Source organism: Galeopterus variegatus, unplaced genomic scaffold, assembly GCF_000696425.1.
Source record: "Galeopterus variegatus unplaced genomic scaffold, G_variegatus-3.0.2 Scaffold2294, whole genome shotgun sequence".
NCBI lineage: Eukaryota > Metazoa > Chordata > Mammalia > Dermoptera > Cynocephalidae > Galeopterus > Galeopterus variegatus.
The window spans coordinates 53,441-70,325 of record NW_007728405.1 but is presented as its reverse complement, the minus strand read 5'-3'; the positions used below and the strand labels follow the sequence as shown (position 1 = coordinate 70,325).

The 16,885-nt window shown below is 32.3% G+C and overlaps 1 protein-coding gene across 1 annotated transcript in view; it reads left to right on the top strand.

The window, feature by feature from the left end:
- SMC4 (structural maintenance of chromosomes 4) overlaps positions 1 to 16,885 on the top strand; it is a 32,651-nt gene that overhangs the window by 1,950 nt on the left and 13,816 nt on the right. Inside the window, exons 4-11 of the mRNA XM_008581209.1 lie at positions 1,441 to 1,617; positions 8,738 to 8,902; positions 9,233 to 9,330; positions 10,139 to 10,289; positions 11,761 to 11,925; positions 13,317 to 13,550; positions 14,946 to 15,131; positions 16,489 to 16,650. Of these exons, the coding sequence (XP_008579431.1) occupies positions 1,441 to 1,617; positions 8,738 to 8,902; positions 9,233 to 9,330; positions 10,139 to 10,289; positions 11,761 to 11,925; positions 13,317 to 13,550; positions 14,946 to 15,131; positions 16,489 to 16,650 (1,338 nt within the window). The remainder of the gene's footprint in view (positions 1 to 1,440; positions 1,618 to 8,737; positions 8,903 to 9,232; positions 9,331 to 10,138; positions 10,290 to 11,760; positions 11,926 to 13,316; positions 13,551 to 14,945; positions 15,132 to 16,488; positions 16,651 to 16,885) is intronic.

Below are 16,885 nucleotides of genomic sequence, written 5' to 3'. Positions count from 1 at the left end.
GGGATTTTTACTGTTTAGTTATTTGCAAATAAGAAAAACAGGACTTCGGTACATTGCACATTTTATTTGTTTTGGCTTAGATTGGCTTTTAAAAATTCATGTGTAATTTAAGCAAAAGAGATATTGATTTCATTGCTTCCATGACCATGTTTTCTTTGGGGAGAGTGGTGGTGGCTGTTAAACTTAAAATATTAAAATTTTTAGCCAGAGAAATAAATTATAAAAGTTACGTTTTTATTGCTTTAGAATAAATTACCTAAACTTAAAAGTGTAGCAATTGAGTGATTTTTACCGTCTCCACTGTTTCAGTGCACATCAAATTTAATGTTATTAATGGTCCTGCGTATCTGTGATATGAAAGAGCTTTGCTTCAATTTGAACTTCTGTGACTAAGACTTTGAAATGGGGAAAGGGCAAGCTAACATACTTGTTTTCTTGAAATAGAGACAATTATACATAAAATGTCTAGGGTATTAACATGGTTCTGTTGTGGTTTTTTTTTTTTTTTTTTCCTCTTTTTAATTAGGAAATTCGTTGTTCAAAAATGACTGAATGGAATCCAAAAATATAGGAAACTAATTACATAATGAAATGGGGGTGTGACTTGGCTTCTGGGTTTTGTTTTTTATTTTTTTATATGTAAGGGACTTTAATTACATGGAAGCATTTATTTTAATTTTGTTTCTTACTGCTTTTTGTTGTACAATTTGGGTTGGAAAATAGATTGCCAGTAAATCAGGTTTTATTCCATTGCCTATTAATTATATTTATTTATCTAAATTTTAAAAGCCATAGCTTCAATGTGACAGAGCTTTTAAGGGTAAGAAAAGGTGAGTTTTAATACTAAAGTAGATTTACACTTGATTTTTTTAAATTTTTTTAATTTTTTTGTTTTTAAAAAATCGGGAATGTGGTCAATTTTTGCATTTCTTTTTACCTTCAATTAATGGCACACTCTTCTCTCCACTCCACCCCCCCCCCCCAAAAAAAAAAAAAAAAAAAAACTAAACCATATCACCCTATTACTGTCTTACTTGAATCATCTCTTGCAACTTTTTTAAATGGGCTAGTAATTTAATCTGTCAACATGGTTTAATAATTTGGGTGGGTTTGTTTTGGATTTGGTAGGATTCTTGTCCACCTTCATCAGCTCTTCTCAGTCAAATCTTGTTTTTAGGCTTATTTAAAGGTAGATTTTTTGTTTGTATGGTTTGGCTTTTTGGTTTTTGTGGTCTTTGAGAAAGATACCAAACAACTTGGAAAAGTATCTATTCTTTGCTAAGCAAGGTTATTTCTGAGAACTACTGCCAGTTTGTGTGCATATTCAATTGAGGTTTTCAATCCATAGAATTAGTTTCAGTATGAAGTGAGTGAAATTTGAAGCAGACCTGTGACTTAATACCAACAATTGTTTTCTGGTTTTGTTTTTCCTCAAAACAGGAAGGGGATGATTATGAAGTCATTCCTAACAGTAACTTCTATGTGTCGAGAACGGCCTACAGAGATAATACTTCTGTCTATCATATAAGTGGGAAGAAAAAGACATTTAAAGATGTTGGAAATCTTCTTCGAAGCCATGGAATTGACTTGGACCATAATAGATTTTTAATCTTACAGGTAAGTTTGCTAAAGACCTTAGAGGTTATCTTATTCTCGTTTCTTTTTTTCAATAAAGCTGGGGGGTGGTTTCCCCTGTTGGATGAATCCTGTATTTTTGAGGCCTTAAAGTACTGTAGCAGCACATCATGGTTTACATACTACAGTCAAGATGCGAATCATTATTTGCTGCTCTAGAAATTTAAGGAAATTCATTCAAAACTATTTTCATCACCAGATGTTTATTTTGTTTGGATGGACTGACATACTTGTTCCACTCTAGCAGCACGTAAATATTGGCGTAGTGAAATAAATATTAAACACCAATATTATTGTGCTGCTTTAGTGTGACAGGGATATAGCAACTATTTATCATTTCTGTTTGTATTTCCCTAAGATAACATTTTAAATGAGATTCATTATCTTTTAATAGTCTGTCCTTTTTGTTTTTGGTCTTATTATCTCTTATAATATATAACAAAAAAAAAATCTATATGTATTTCCCTAAGATAACATTTTAAATGAGATTCATTATCTTTTAATAGTCTGTCCTTTTTGGTTTTGGTCTTATTATCTCTTATAATATATAACAAAAAAAAAATCTATACACTTGGTATTTGACAAATTTACCTGGGCACCTAACTGATTTAATTTAATCTTTTTTAACACTTAGAATGGTTAACTAAAAGTTTACTCAACTTGGTTTTTGTTTTGTTTAGAATGGCCTACTTTCTTGAACCACTACTATTGGTAGATCAGAAAGTCACTTTGATATTACATTTTTAAGTATTACAGCTCTTACAGAACAAAAGTCTCTTTAAGGAGCTATAAAAATTAAGTACCTGGTGTTAAGTCGATTTTTATTAGAAACCCCGTATTCTTTGAGTAAAGGTGTATTCTACCAGCATTACATGGTAAGAAACATCCCTGTCTTTTCTTCCCTGTATCTTACCTTTCAAAAAAAATCTTTTAGTATAAAACCATGGCTTTGTCAGATGTTTTACAATTCCTGTATGATTCAAGGCTATCTTCTTTTCCTTTCTCCTATCCAGAATCACCAAGAGCATAATAATAAAAGTAAAACTATTTTGTGATGCAGAAATGGCTGCTAATGTTCTTTAGTGTCCTGTGCTACTGATGTAGTTGGGAGTTTTGATTTGATACTTAAAGTTTTGTTAGGATGACAGAGTGTTCCCAGTAACAAACTTATAAAGTGTTAGTTCCTATTTCCATTTTCGTCCTTATTCTTCAATTATTTTTTAAATATGTTACTTTTAGACGTACATAGCATGCAACGTAAATCAATATTCTGGAATAGTTTGTATTAATATCTTTTATTACCAGGCACTGTACATTTGTAATACTTCTGTGACCTAAAATTATTTAAAAATGAATGTTGGGAAATCAGTTGTGGATATATTTCTACATAAGATTTGAATTTATATAAATGTGAGTTAAAACATTGTGGGTTTTTTGCTTGTTTGTTTTCAAATTGAACTTTCATATTCTGGGACTTGGTTTGGTTGATTATGGATAAAAATGTATCTCCCTTTTATAGTACTAAATTCGATGATACCATTTTGCTGGAAACTACTCGTGTTTATCTTTTGCCTATTCTTTGACATTTCTTTACTGTCATCCTGGGATACTCAGTTTTACACCTGTGCAAAGACTCATCGAAATAAAGTGGATTGCATTTTAACCCTTCTAAGAAAAATTTTTTTTCCTCCAGTGCAGCCTCTCTGTACATAATTCAGTAATAAAGGAAGCTAATAACATAACTTCCCAGAGAAGTAAATAATTTATAAATTGTAAATTTTATATTAAATATGTGCTTCTGAAGTACCTAGGATGCTGAAGCCATTTGTCCTCATAATAACTTTAACCTTTTTATGTGATCTGGACAGTTAAATTGCTTAAAACATTTCTTCCCAGATAATACCCAGGTAAACTTTCTAAGTTAACAGATTCAATTCAATTCTATTAAAGTTACGGATTAGAACCTAAAGAACTCACCTGTTAGGAAGAAGGAGGGATTGGACTAGGTAGAACTAATGGTGATGTATTAAAAGTTTGAGGGAAATTAGGAGTGGTTTCTATGGATTTTTACATCATTATCAAAATTTATACTCTTACACTAGAGATGTAAAGCATTTGAAGGTAAGTAAGAATGTGGTATGTGTTACTTTCTCTCCCACTTAATAACACTTATCTTAGAAACTATCCATGATTTGGGGGGCTGGGAAATTGTAGACAGCATCACAGTATCACCATCCAAGTCATAATGATTACTTTGAACAAAATTTATAGACTGTTTGGCCAGTTGTAGTGATTAACAGCCTAAGTAATCTAAATTTAGCAAAAGTAAAAATTTATTTTTAAGATTGAAAAGCATTAAATTTCAGAAGTCCATAAGAGTAAAATTTTATATACTGTTTGTATATTGGTTTAGTAGGTTTTTCATCTAAGCATTTCTAGTATTTAAATTCATTTAAAAATTTCATTAGTTGACCATTCAAATGAGTTCCTAATGAGGCACCTAAGAGCATCCTAAGATGCTATAAATAATATAAAGATGGTTGGACCCTGTCTCTTATCCTTAGAGACATTTATACATGCCCTCAAAAAATATTAGATTATGATGGGCCTTTGTATTTTCCATTTCCCCTTTATATATACTTTGTTTGGAAGCCTCTGTGCCATTGTTGTAAGTATTGGTCTAAACAAGCGGAGTTTTATTAGCTCTGTATAGCATTTTATGGGTAACTATGACTTATAAATTAGGTTTAATTGGATATGGTACATTTGCTCCATTCAAGGGTAGAAGAATGATAACCCAATGCTTTTATTACAGTTCAAAGTTGCATTAATAATTGCCGTCTCAGTGTTTTTGTAAACTCCTCAAAAACTACAACTATTAACACAACTTAAATTTTGTCACAGTTTTCAACTTCGTATGCTTTTTGTCTTCATGTTACAAAATCTAAGTTAAAATTTAAAACAAGAACCAAGATGGGTTTTTTGTTGTTTGGGTGTTTTTTAAATTGTTTTGTAATTTGAAGATTGGATTAACCTAGGTCTGAGTTGTTGCCTGTCCATTTCTTCTTTTTTCCAGCGTACTTCTAAGCTTGGCACGGCATGTAAACTATTTGGATTGTAGTCTTTTAGTTTGTAGATATGAGTCTATGCTATAATATCAAAAGAAATTTTTACCTTTATCAGTAATACCTCAGTTTTCCAAACATGTCTGATTCAACAGCCTCAACTATTAGGGAGGGGAAAAAAAGCTGCCCCTAAGGAACCAGAATAGATATTAAGATGTTCAGCCACTAAAGCAGTATTCTTTCTATTTTATGCACTTATTTTAGGCAGAGACTAATCTTGGTGAACTGGTTTCTTTGCGTCTGGTAGCTTAGGAAGAGCAAATTAGAATAAAATGTATTACAGGAAGATAAAGAACAATTAATAATTTACAGTGCAGTAAAAAATAAAGAAAATAAAGATTATCGAGGCAAAATAAAAATTAAAAGCCGGTAATTCTGGGTCATTTAATTTTGATGCAAACACCCATCTCTGTCTTAAGAATCATTGAGGCCTTGTTAGGAAAAAAGTTTTTTTTATATCTATATACTGTTTGAATTTTCTGTAGTTCATGCTTGCTATAATTTGGATTATATTTTTGAATAAGTATAAAGCGCATCTTATGTAATCATTCCTCAGACTCTCAAGCTATATTCCTGTAAATTAGGTTATCAAAGAATGGTATAACTGAATCACAGTGTCCTTATTGCCTGCCAACAAGACCTTCAGTAAATTAAGATTTAACCCCTTGGTATTTTGTAAATGTCCTCTTGAAGCACGTTTGCTGTTTTTTGTTACTCTTAAAAAACCTGCTTGACATTTTCCATAGTTGCTTAATGTCCCTGATACAGTATGAACAGAATTTAAAACAAAGAAAGTCCATAGTGAAAAACAGTTGGGGGCAGTAGAGTGTTTAAAAGCTTGTTTCGGGGCAGACCCCATGGCTCACTTGGGAGAGTGCAGCGCTGGGAGCATAGCGGCGCTCCCGCCGTGGGTTCGGATCCTATATAGGGATGGCCGGTGCACTCACTGGCCGAGTGCAGTCACAAAAAAGGACAAAAATAAAATAAAATATAATATAATAAAAGCTTGTTTCGTATGCTTTAAGCTCCAGAAAGTAGAGATAACAGTGTGAAGGCCTATAAAATTTTGCCATCTTCAGGTACTATTATATATTAATAATATGTATATATAATATATAACAACATAAATTAATAATATTTTGTGTGTTTCAAGAAAATTGAAACATTTTCTTGTGTGTTATGCCCTCACTTTTTGTGGTTTGGAACCTTGATATGGAAGGTTGACTTTAAATTTCCGTGGTGTTTTAAATTATTTCTGAAGTATATTGAGTTTATTGCCCTAAATTAAAACTGTCTTTTATAATTTCATGTGGGATTGGTAAATTTTCTGAAAAATAAGTAGTCCTCTAGGCTCAGACTGTCAGCCCACAGATTACATAGGAGATGGCACAAAATGGAAAAAGAAGAAAGCAAGTGGTAGCAAGTGGTAGGGCAGGCAAAGGACATCAACGAACAGAGCCACAAGAAAAGTCCCAGATTGTCATTGGAATACCATAGCAGTTCTAACAGTCAAAAGAGCAACTAAAGGCCTAACTGTTCCAGTAACCTGTTAATTCATTAGTACTAATCTGATAAGACAGTAACTGGTTAATAAAAAAAAAAAAAATGCAATTATAGGATAACTAAAACTGAATGTTATTATGTGGGACTTGAGAGGGAACTATTTTGATTTGTAAATATCCTTGTCTTTTCATTTTAACTTTTTTTTTTTTTAATTGGGCAGCCTTATTAGAGTGAGATGAAATTATACCTGCATATCTTTCATTTTGTTTGGAGAGGAAAGAACAAGTAACCAAAAATAGGCAACCACTGTGCTTTACCCAAAGCTAGGCTGTTTTCTAATAGCTGTACTCCATCTTTTCGAGAAGTAATTTGGCCAGGAAAAGTGTGATGCTTTAGGAATATTTTTATTTGTATAAACTGTTACAATAAATCCCAACTTTTCATTTTCTGAAAAATGTGTACTTAAATAATACCTTATCACTGTGACTTAAATGTAAATTTTCTTGGCATGGTTTTTCATTCATCTTAAAATAGGTGTTCAGATATTTAACTTGAATTAGGGTAGTGTAGTAGAATATATCAGGTGTCAGATATTGTTTATTATTTGGATTATAAACACTAACCCAAAGATTTAAACTACATCCTCTAGATCACTGGTTCTTAATTACATTTTTCTTAAATTAAGGTATTTGCTTAATTAAAATTTAGCAAATATCTGCACGTAGTTTGGGTTGTTACAGCTGGTAAAAGGAAGATGTTATGGGCATCTAGTAAGTAAAGGTCAAGTATGCTATTAAGCATCATGCAATGCCTAGCACAGCTCCCCACAACAAAGAATACCCAGCCCAAAATGTTAGTAGTGCCACTATTGATAAACCCTACCTAGGTGAAAACTTTGATATAAGACCCTTGGCTTCTTCGGTGACTAAAGTTTATCTTTTTGTATGTAATTGAAAGCTTTGGGCATTCTTCCAGGCTTAAATCCTGTCTAAAACTTAAACTATATTGCTGCAAACATTTGGAAAGAACTGATCATTGAAAGCAGAATAAAATACATATTTACATAAATATCCGCATATTTTAGTTTATACACTGATTCATACATAATATACTAAATGTTATGGAGAATAAGGCTTTTTAGATAACAGTTTGACTTTATATTTGATCAATTATGTTGTGCTAATAGGTTGTTAAAGTACCGAAAAATGATGAGATATAAAAATATAAAAAATTATGCCTTTTGATGAGTAGATTTAAAAATGATCTATTTTATGTTCTGTGTTATCTTTAAATTTACTTTTTATAATTATGTTAAGGTTTTTAGTAAATATGACACTTAATCATTAACAAGTTTTACCCCAAATTTTTAAGCTTCAGTCGTGTACACTTAGGAAATAGGAATTGCTAAGATGTGTTCTTTTTAATGTTTGATTCTTTTTCTTGACTTTATCTTAGCTATTTTGCTTAAAATAAGAGGTATATTTTTTTCCACTTGCTTGTCATAGAGTTTAAGCAGGCTACTTCTGTGAAGTAAAGTAGCAGCATTTTGCCTGAACATGTTGAGACAAAATTTTCTCCACCATCAAACTAAATGACTGCCTGGCAGTCGGCCTTGACGGTTACTAACTGTGGAACTTTTTTTCTCTTTTCTCTTTGTAATTAAACTGCATGCATACAAATATGTATAGTTAATCTAAGACATTAATTACTGTTCAAAGTTGCTATATTAATAATTGAAAATGAAAGTTTTCCCATGTTATATGTACCAGTGCCATTAGTTTTCTCTGTTCAAGGTGATCAGTTGGATTTATTTTATTACCATGAGAAATAGGTACCTTCATTTTCCATTTAAGGGTCTTGTTTTTAGAAAGTTAGAACATTAAGTATGAGATATCCTTATGAAGCCCATTACTTGTCAAGGAACTCATAACACCAGGTTTATAGAGAAAGTTTAATAATACTAACCACCTTGAGACAGGGTTCCTAGTACAGTTTAACCATGAAGGGTCTTTTTGAAAATTATTTGTTTTAGGACAAATAATTATCTTATTAACAATCTATAATGTTGCAACCATAATCAAATTGCATATTATGTGACTACTTTGCTAAATTTTTCTTAATAGAAAAGTTATGTTTTGTTTATTTATATTGAAAGAACATTCTAGATGGTGAATATTCCTTTGGCTTTGTGTATATATATGTGGGTGTATATTATAATTTCATAAGAATTTATGTAAGGGAGTATAAATACACATTCCTTATTCCCTTGTGTAAAATTTAAAAACTTTTTAAGAAGAATATCAGTAAAGAGAACATTTTTATTTGTATCTTACTAAATCTCTTTAAGCTACTTAATACACATTATTTAGTTGTTCATTACTATTGGGTTTGTTAGTTGACCTGCTCCCAGTTCTCACATAAGATTGATTTAGCTAAACACATACAATGAGTATGAAATATGACTTTTTTTAAAGGGCGAAGTTGAACAAATTGCGATGATGAAACCAAAAGGCCAGACTGAACATGATGAGGGTATGCTTGAATATTTAGAAGATATAATTGGTTGTGGACGGCTAAATGAACCTATTAAAGTCTTATGTCGGAGAGTTGAAATATTAAATGAACACAGAGGAGAGAAGGTGAATCTTTTTTAGATTTTTGTTGTAAATCAGTGTTTTCATTTATGGATTAACAAATTTTGTTATGTAAAATAACAAATTCATGTTTATGTTACATGTTTATAATTATTGAAATATTTACTATCTTAGATTGAAATTAATGTTTTTATATTGTCAGCATTTAAGATGAACATTCTCGTTGATACGTTTGTTTTTATCTAATGTTGGCATATTTTAAATTCAGATTGTACATGTATGGGCCAGCCCCGTGGCACACTCAGGAGAGTGCCGCGCTGGGAGCGCAGCGACGCTCCCGCCGGGGGTTTTGGCCGTACAGCAGAAACTCAAAAGGAAAAAATTCATGAAGATACCAAAGAAATTAATGAGAAGAGCAGTATACTATCAAATGAAATGAAAGCTAAGAATAAAACTGTAAAAGATGTAGAGAAGTAATAACCTTTTGGAAAGTACTAAAAGCATTTAGAGTCGGTTAATTTCATTATGCCTGTGTGTCTACTTTTCTTTTTTTTGGCAGCTGGTGTTATCAGCACCATCTCCAACTAACTGAGCTAACTGGCCAGTCCTGTGTTTGTATATAAATTTACCACCAGCATGTTATAAATGTAATGCATTGGCCATCATATAAAATCGTGTCCTATTGCAAACAAAAAAAAAACTGTTGCCCCAAATCCAATTCATCATTGTTTCAGGTTGAACTCCCAACTCTGTCTTAAAGTAGTGGGGGATGCTACCCCCTAGTGGCAGAACACAATAACAAAATACAATAATAATAAGCATTTGACCTGACAGGTTAATCTCTTAATGAATAATTAACAAATCTGATTCAGAGGTAGAATTTGTGTTGTTCTAGATAGATTTTTAAAAATTTTATCACAGTCCTACTCTATGCCAATATTCAGTGAGACTAGTATCTCTTCTTACCTATGTGAGTTTCTTTTTTATTCTTTAAAATAACTCTTACTTTCATGGTAAAATTGTTATATACCTAGACATCCTGGTCACTGGAAATTGTAGTATTTCCCATGAAGTTTAGAAAAGCAAATTAACTCATAATCAGAAATTTCAGCAGCTTCCTCAGCTATCAGGGGAAATCAGCTTGGAATAGGGAGAGTTTTTAGGATTTTGCTTTATAGGAGCTTGAATATATTTATAGAAGAAGTGTCTGGGAAGGATATATAATATGCCTTTAAAATATCTGGATATCCAAACTAATGAGTAATTTATCTGCTTTGCCAGGAAACTGAATAAAATTACCAAATTTATTGAGGAGAATAAAGAAAAATTTACACAGCTAGATTTGGAAGATGTTCAAGTTAGGGAAAAATTGAAACATGCTACAAGTAAAGCCAAAAAATTGGAGAAACAACTTCAAAAAGATAAAGAAAAGGTAGGTGTTAGAAAATATGTTTAAAATTTCATGTCTGAATATCAGATCTAGTTTTCATTATTTTTCATGGATGTACTTGCCCCTTGTGGCCCAAAAGAATGAGTTAGGATTCTGAATGTTGAGTGTTTTAGAATTACTCTCTGAACGTGATTTTTCCTTTCCAAGGGAATCTTGCATCCACTGACTGAATTTTAGAGCTTATATCACACTAATATATGTTGTTGAGAAAACATTTAACAAATCAGCAATTCTGTTTTAGTGATGATTATCTTTTTCCTAGAGTAGTGATTTTGAAAGATATTCTTGATTAGACATTATTTTTAAAAATATTAACTGTCTCCTGCATAAATCAAGCTATCAGGATTAGAGTAAGAGTTTCCCCTTAAAAAAGAGGGATAGGAAAGCTCATAATTTACAAGGGATTGATTAGGTATTCATAAGTTAAAAAGAAAAAAAAAGGTTTGGACCAGAATATGGAAAAGCCTAACTTGCTAGGAGCCAGAATTATGATCAATAGGAAAGCTCATAATTTACAAGGGATTGATTAGGTATTCATAAGTTAAAAAGAAAAAAAAAGGTTTGGACCAGAATATGGAAAAGCCTAACTTGCTAGGAGCCAGAATTATGATCAATTAACTTGGGGTTGGGGTCCCTCAAGCTATGTTGATAGCTCCATCAGATATTAATAGATAGGACACCTAAACCGTATCACCCCAAAATACCTTTGTTCCATATACATTACCCTATAAGCATTTTCCAAATGTATTTGTTCACAAATACTTTCTGCTCAGTACAACTAACAAATATGTGAATCAGTGAGCAACACCCATTTTAGAAATGTTGAACTTCTCTGGGACTAGATGACCAGGGTAAACGAAATAACATGGATTTGGGAGTAACCCCCAATTGGACAGACTAATAGTTATAATTTAACTATTATAGAGGCATAGCTTTTAGACATAAAACATGGATATGTGATTATTACCAGAAAATACTAATGAAATGAGATATTAGTTCTACATGGTGACTCTGGAAGGGTAAAATTGTGAAAGATCTTAAGATTTGCAGGTGGGGTGATAAAGATAACTTGTGGCAAATTATGATATACAATGAAGGGGTAGTTTAGGAAATTCCATGTGGTCAGAGCATATTTATAGCTAAAGAAGGATAATTACAGCCTGAACTTAGGAAAGAAGGAAGGAGAACCTGAAAACTCTGCCAGGGAGAATTTTTTTTCATAAGGAACCAGGAGTTTATCGAATTAGTTTTACGGTTAGACTGACAGAAAATAGAAATTACATAGAATGATTAAGAAAATACTTGTTAAAGGCAGCTAGTTCAAATCTCATTCAAAGAAAACAGCAAAGACCTAGAAGACTCTGAGAAGTCCTTTTAAGTAAGTCAAATATTCATAGTATGGGTAGCCTAAAGGTATATGCTTTTATAACTTTATTTTGTTTTATAATCTCAGGTTGAGGAATTTAAGAGTATACCTGCCAAGAGTAAAAATATCATAACTGAAACAACAACTAGAAATAATGCCCTTGAAAAGGAAAAAGAGAAAGAGGAAGAAAAATTAAAGGAAGTTATGGATAGCCTTAAACAGGAAACCCAAGGACTTCAGAAAGAAAAAGAAGTGAGGTTCTTTTTCAGTGTTTATTTTGGTGGCCTTTATTTTTTTGTAGCTTGAAGATTGTTACTGCAGTAATACTAAAAAGTGAACCATTGAAAGAAACAGTTTGGCCTTCTAATATTTAAGTCATAAGACTAATCAGCCTAGACTCTTTTCCCTTTTGTTTTCTTCTTTCCCATTTAAAAAAAAAAAATCTGAATAAAAATTTGTAGTGATAGCAGAAAATGTGATGTGAATACTTTGATTGTTATATATGCCACTCTTAAGCCTGTTGAGTCTTTTTCAGCTTCTAAATTATTTCCTTGGTAACTAATGTGTTGCCACCTGTAAAACCTGGGGCCACATTAAGCATAGGTTGACGTCTACCTTCTTTTTGCTTCTATAGCTCTTCTGTAATAGTTAAAATCTGTGGCTCTTGTGTCAGTTCTTGGTCCAAATCCTAGATCAATCATTCTCTGCTCTTATGCGGGTTGTTATGACTCTCAAGACATCTTTCTCAAAATGAGGAAGAAAATATTATCTACTTTGTGAAAATAAAAAATAAATGTATTTATATATATAAAGTGCTTAGAAAGTAAAAAATTAATAAATGTTAGCTATTACATTATTTAGTAAAACAGCGTGTGAAGTTTGTCACATTGATATATGTATTATCTACCCAACAAGAGTATAAGCATGAAGTCAGCTATCTTTGTTTATATTCAACACAGCCTTTTTTGACAACATTGACCATGTTAAATACATATTTTAATAGATGATGGTAATTGGATTGAAAGGTAACAGACATCATAGATTCTGCTTTAGAATATGGACATGTTCTGATGTCACACTACAAAACTTTATAAGATACCTATGGGATAATACAGTAGCCTTTGTAATAGAATACTTTATGGATAGTGGATTTTAACATTTGTTCATTTAATGTATATTGAGTATTCCTGTGGACCTTGCACTATGACAAAGCCAAAACTCAAATTTAAATGTGTTCGTTCCTTAGCATAATGTAAAGATTTTCAGCATCAATATACTTTAGGATACTTTCTGCTGAATAGTTCTTATACCTGGTAATGTGGAAAGAGCATGGAATCTAGACTTTAGACCCAGGTTTGTTTTCTCTTTCAATAATTCTCTTTTTTGATTTAATCTTTAAAATGAACGTAGTAAGATCTACTTCATAAAGCTCTTGTGAAATCAATTGGGAAAAGACTTTATGTACAGTGAATATTGACAATTAGGCAAAAACTGTTTATTCTACTTCTGAGAATTACTTATTTCTATGTACTATGCTTATAGAATCTCCTTTCTTGAATTAATTCAAAATGTATGGTTTCCATTTCAGTTTAAGTTTGAAAATAGATATATTTCAGATGTAATGGACTCCCATATTTTAACAGAGTCGAGAGAAAGAACTTATGGGTTTCAGCAAATCAGTAAATGAAGCACGTTCAAAGATGGATGTAGCCCAGTCAGAACTTGATATCTATCTCAGTCGTCATAATACTGCAGTATCTCAATTAAGTAAGGCCAAGGAAGCTCTAATTGCAGCTTCTGAGACTCTCAAAGAAAGAAAAGCTGCAATTGGAGATATAGAGACAAAACTCCCTCAAACTGAACAAGAATTAAAGGAGGTAAGTCTTTGCTTCTATATGTTATCTGAACATTGTTCGTCAATGCTAGTGTTATATATTTTTTGTTTTTAATCTCAACATCTAAAGTGATGGGTATATAAATTATATATTTTTTTCATTTAGTGTAATTCCCAAAAGAATGTGGTCAGCATTTCAGTATTATATATGACTGAGACAATCAAGAAACTTAACTGTATTCTCCCCAGAGCATCAAACAGCAAATCACCACCACCCCCATCCCATGGAAGTAATTTAAACAAAAGAAAGTTTTTGTTTCTCTAAATCTAAGTATAGACAGCTTATGTAAGGATAAATGAAAGACAGACATATGTATAATGAATATACAAACAACTATCTTAACTTTTTTTTCGTTTTTGGATTTTTGGATGTTATTTCTTCTGTTGGGACTTCGAAATGTTAGAAACTAATCAAGATATCTCACGTAGCTCGTTGGTGCCCTCCCCCCAATCCTAGAATGAATTAGATGTCCAAGGAATTTTAAATTTTATAAATTTTATAAACTTGCTTCATTAGGCAAGATGGCAATAGAAAATGCTGCTTGAAGAGATATTATGCTGAAAAGAAATGTGAGTCTTTTTCATTTTAGCAAATGCACACTATTTGATCATCAGGAAATTTCATAACCATGTAGAATTTATAAATTACATCCAATGACAACTTCCATCTTCCTGGTGATTCAGTTTATTTTTGAATAAGTTATATATCTTGAGCTTTTACTTAATGCCAGTATGATGGGTAATAGAGATAATTTAAAACCTGGAGATGGGGAAGAATACGTTAGGAAAGATGGCTGCAGCTAAGTTAGAGATTGAGAAACAGAGAGAGAGAGAGTGTGTGCGTGTGTTTCCTCTGTATGGTTACTGATGTTTTTGAATGTCAATAGGACTGTCCAATCATCTTTCTCCTCTTCATTTCAGATCTGTGCCTTTTTGTTTTGTTTTTTGTTTAATTAGAAAGCAAAGCACAGCATAGACATAGTCCTGCCTAGTTACTCATATCTAGTGCCCTATTCCTAGGTCTGCTTTTGATTAGGGCAGAACTTAAGAATTAGAACACATTTATGCTTAACTATGTAGTATCAAACAGGGATTTTCACAGCCCTAACTTTACTTTTTCTATCAGGAGGGACTGCTCCTAGAGCCATATTGCACTTATGTTCCCATTTATTGACCCAAATAATTTATGCCCCTTTAAAACAGGAGATCCATCCATGTTCTTCCAGCAGTTACCATTTGGCAGCTCAGTACTAGTTCAAGAGTATATCGTTGGCCTTTTCCTTCTTTACTATTATCGAACCATTATAAGTAATTCTATGCTATGATTCAGCATATTTAGGATATAATGCTCAGGGTTTCATTTTCTTTTCACTTTTAGAAAGAAAAAGAACTTCAAAAACTTACACAAGAAGAAATAAACTTCAAAAGTTTGGTGCGTGATCTTTTCCAAAAAGTTGAAGAAGCAAAGAGTTCCTTAGCAGTGAACCGAAGTAGGGGGAAAGTCCTTGATGCAATAATTCAAGAAAAAAAATCTGGCAGGATTCCAGGAATATATGGACGATTGGTAAAGTAGATTTATTTGTGAATGACTTTACATTTTTCTCCAGAAAGACAAATTATTTAACATTTTGCTCTTATAAATAGTTTTTTATTGTCTAGTTTTGGATAATTATGAACATTTTATACAAGGGTACTTCAAAAAGTTCACAGAAAAATAGAATTAAAATGTAATACAAGTCTTCCATGAATTTTTTGAGATGCCTTGTATATACCAAGAAAAAAACTAATTTTAGTTGTGATAAGTAAACTTAACAAAAGTACTTCTTTTTTTAGAAAATAAGAATTTGATACATTCTGGGTTTTATATCATTATACTTAAGGTTTTGGCTAGGGTTTAGGGAAATCAACGGGATAATCCAGAAACATAAACTTGCAATAATGGGCACCATGACCAGTCCTGGGCCTCATGAGGGAAAGAAGCTATGATCAGGAAGAAACAGAGAAAATAAATATTTTATCCTCATTTATCTTCCTCCCTCTGTTTTCCAGCTGATACGTCACATCGGCTATAGCTAGAGAGCCAAAGGAGCCAGTTAATGCAGTCCCTAAGTTAGCTTTCCAAAGAAAGGAACAGAGAGTGATCCAGAAGGGCAAGTGAAAATTACCCAGCATAGGGGCAGCCCAGTGGCACACTGGAGAGTGCCCCGCTTGGGAGTGTGGCAGCGCTCCCGCCGAGGGTTCGGATCCCATGTGGAGACCGGTTCCCGCTCACTGGCTGAGCGTGGTGCGGGCGCAACACCGAGGGTTGCGATCCCGTTACCGGTCAGTAAAAAAAGACAAAAAGGAAAAAAAAAAAAAGAAAATTACCCAGCATAGATGCTTCTATGTCTCATATCAAGTGACTTGTTCCTTATTCTTTTGAAGATACACGATTTGATTCTGTTCATCTACTCTCAAGGAAAACTCAAGTCAGTCAGTGAGTGCTGCTAGATAGCTAATTAATTGATAAACAGACAAATGTGTTTTATCAAGACTGTACATAATCTTAGATGGCTTTCAGTAATTCAGATTTTTTTTAAGTTGTTTTGCGTATAGTCTATTTAGGTTTCATATCTTATGTTTTTATGAAATAAAATTTTCTTCATTTTGTGCTCATTAAAAATTCAATCAGTATTTATAAACTTTTTAAAAATGTAGATAAAAACAACTTGTAGTGATGGCCTTTGCAGAAGGGGGAGTTGGGGTGACAAGGACATTTAAATTTTTCATGATATTCTTTTTGCTTTTTAAAACCATGTATATAGTTTTTCAATTAAAAGTAATTTTAAAAATCTGTGTGAATAGTAATGAAATGATCCTGTGCTATTTACCTCGTTTCTGGCTAGTTATATGTTGATTTTTTCCCCCCTCTTGATTGTTAGGGGGATTTAGGAGCCATTGATGAAAAATATGATGTTGCTGTTTCATCTTGTTGTCATGCGTTAGACTACATTGTTGTTGATTCTATTGATACAGCCCAAGAATGTGTAAACTTCCTTAAAAGACAAAATATTGGAGTTGCAACCTTTATAGGTTTAGATAAGGTGGGTATTCATAATAAGCTATCTATAATTTGTTAGGTGCCAATTGTTTTTTCCTTTTGAATACTAGCTTTTTCTTCACAGTTATTTAGTGGATACCTGATAGGTTTTGAGAATTATTTTAGGTTCTGGGGTTATGTGGGAAGTTCAGTGAATTTTAGTATACTCACAAGGTTATTCAATCATGACCACTTTCTAACTCCAGAATATTTTCATCACCCCAAAAAGAAGTCCCATA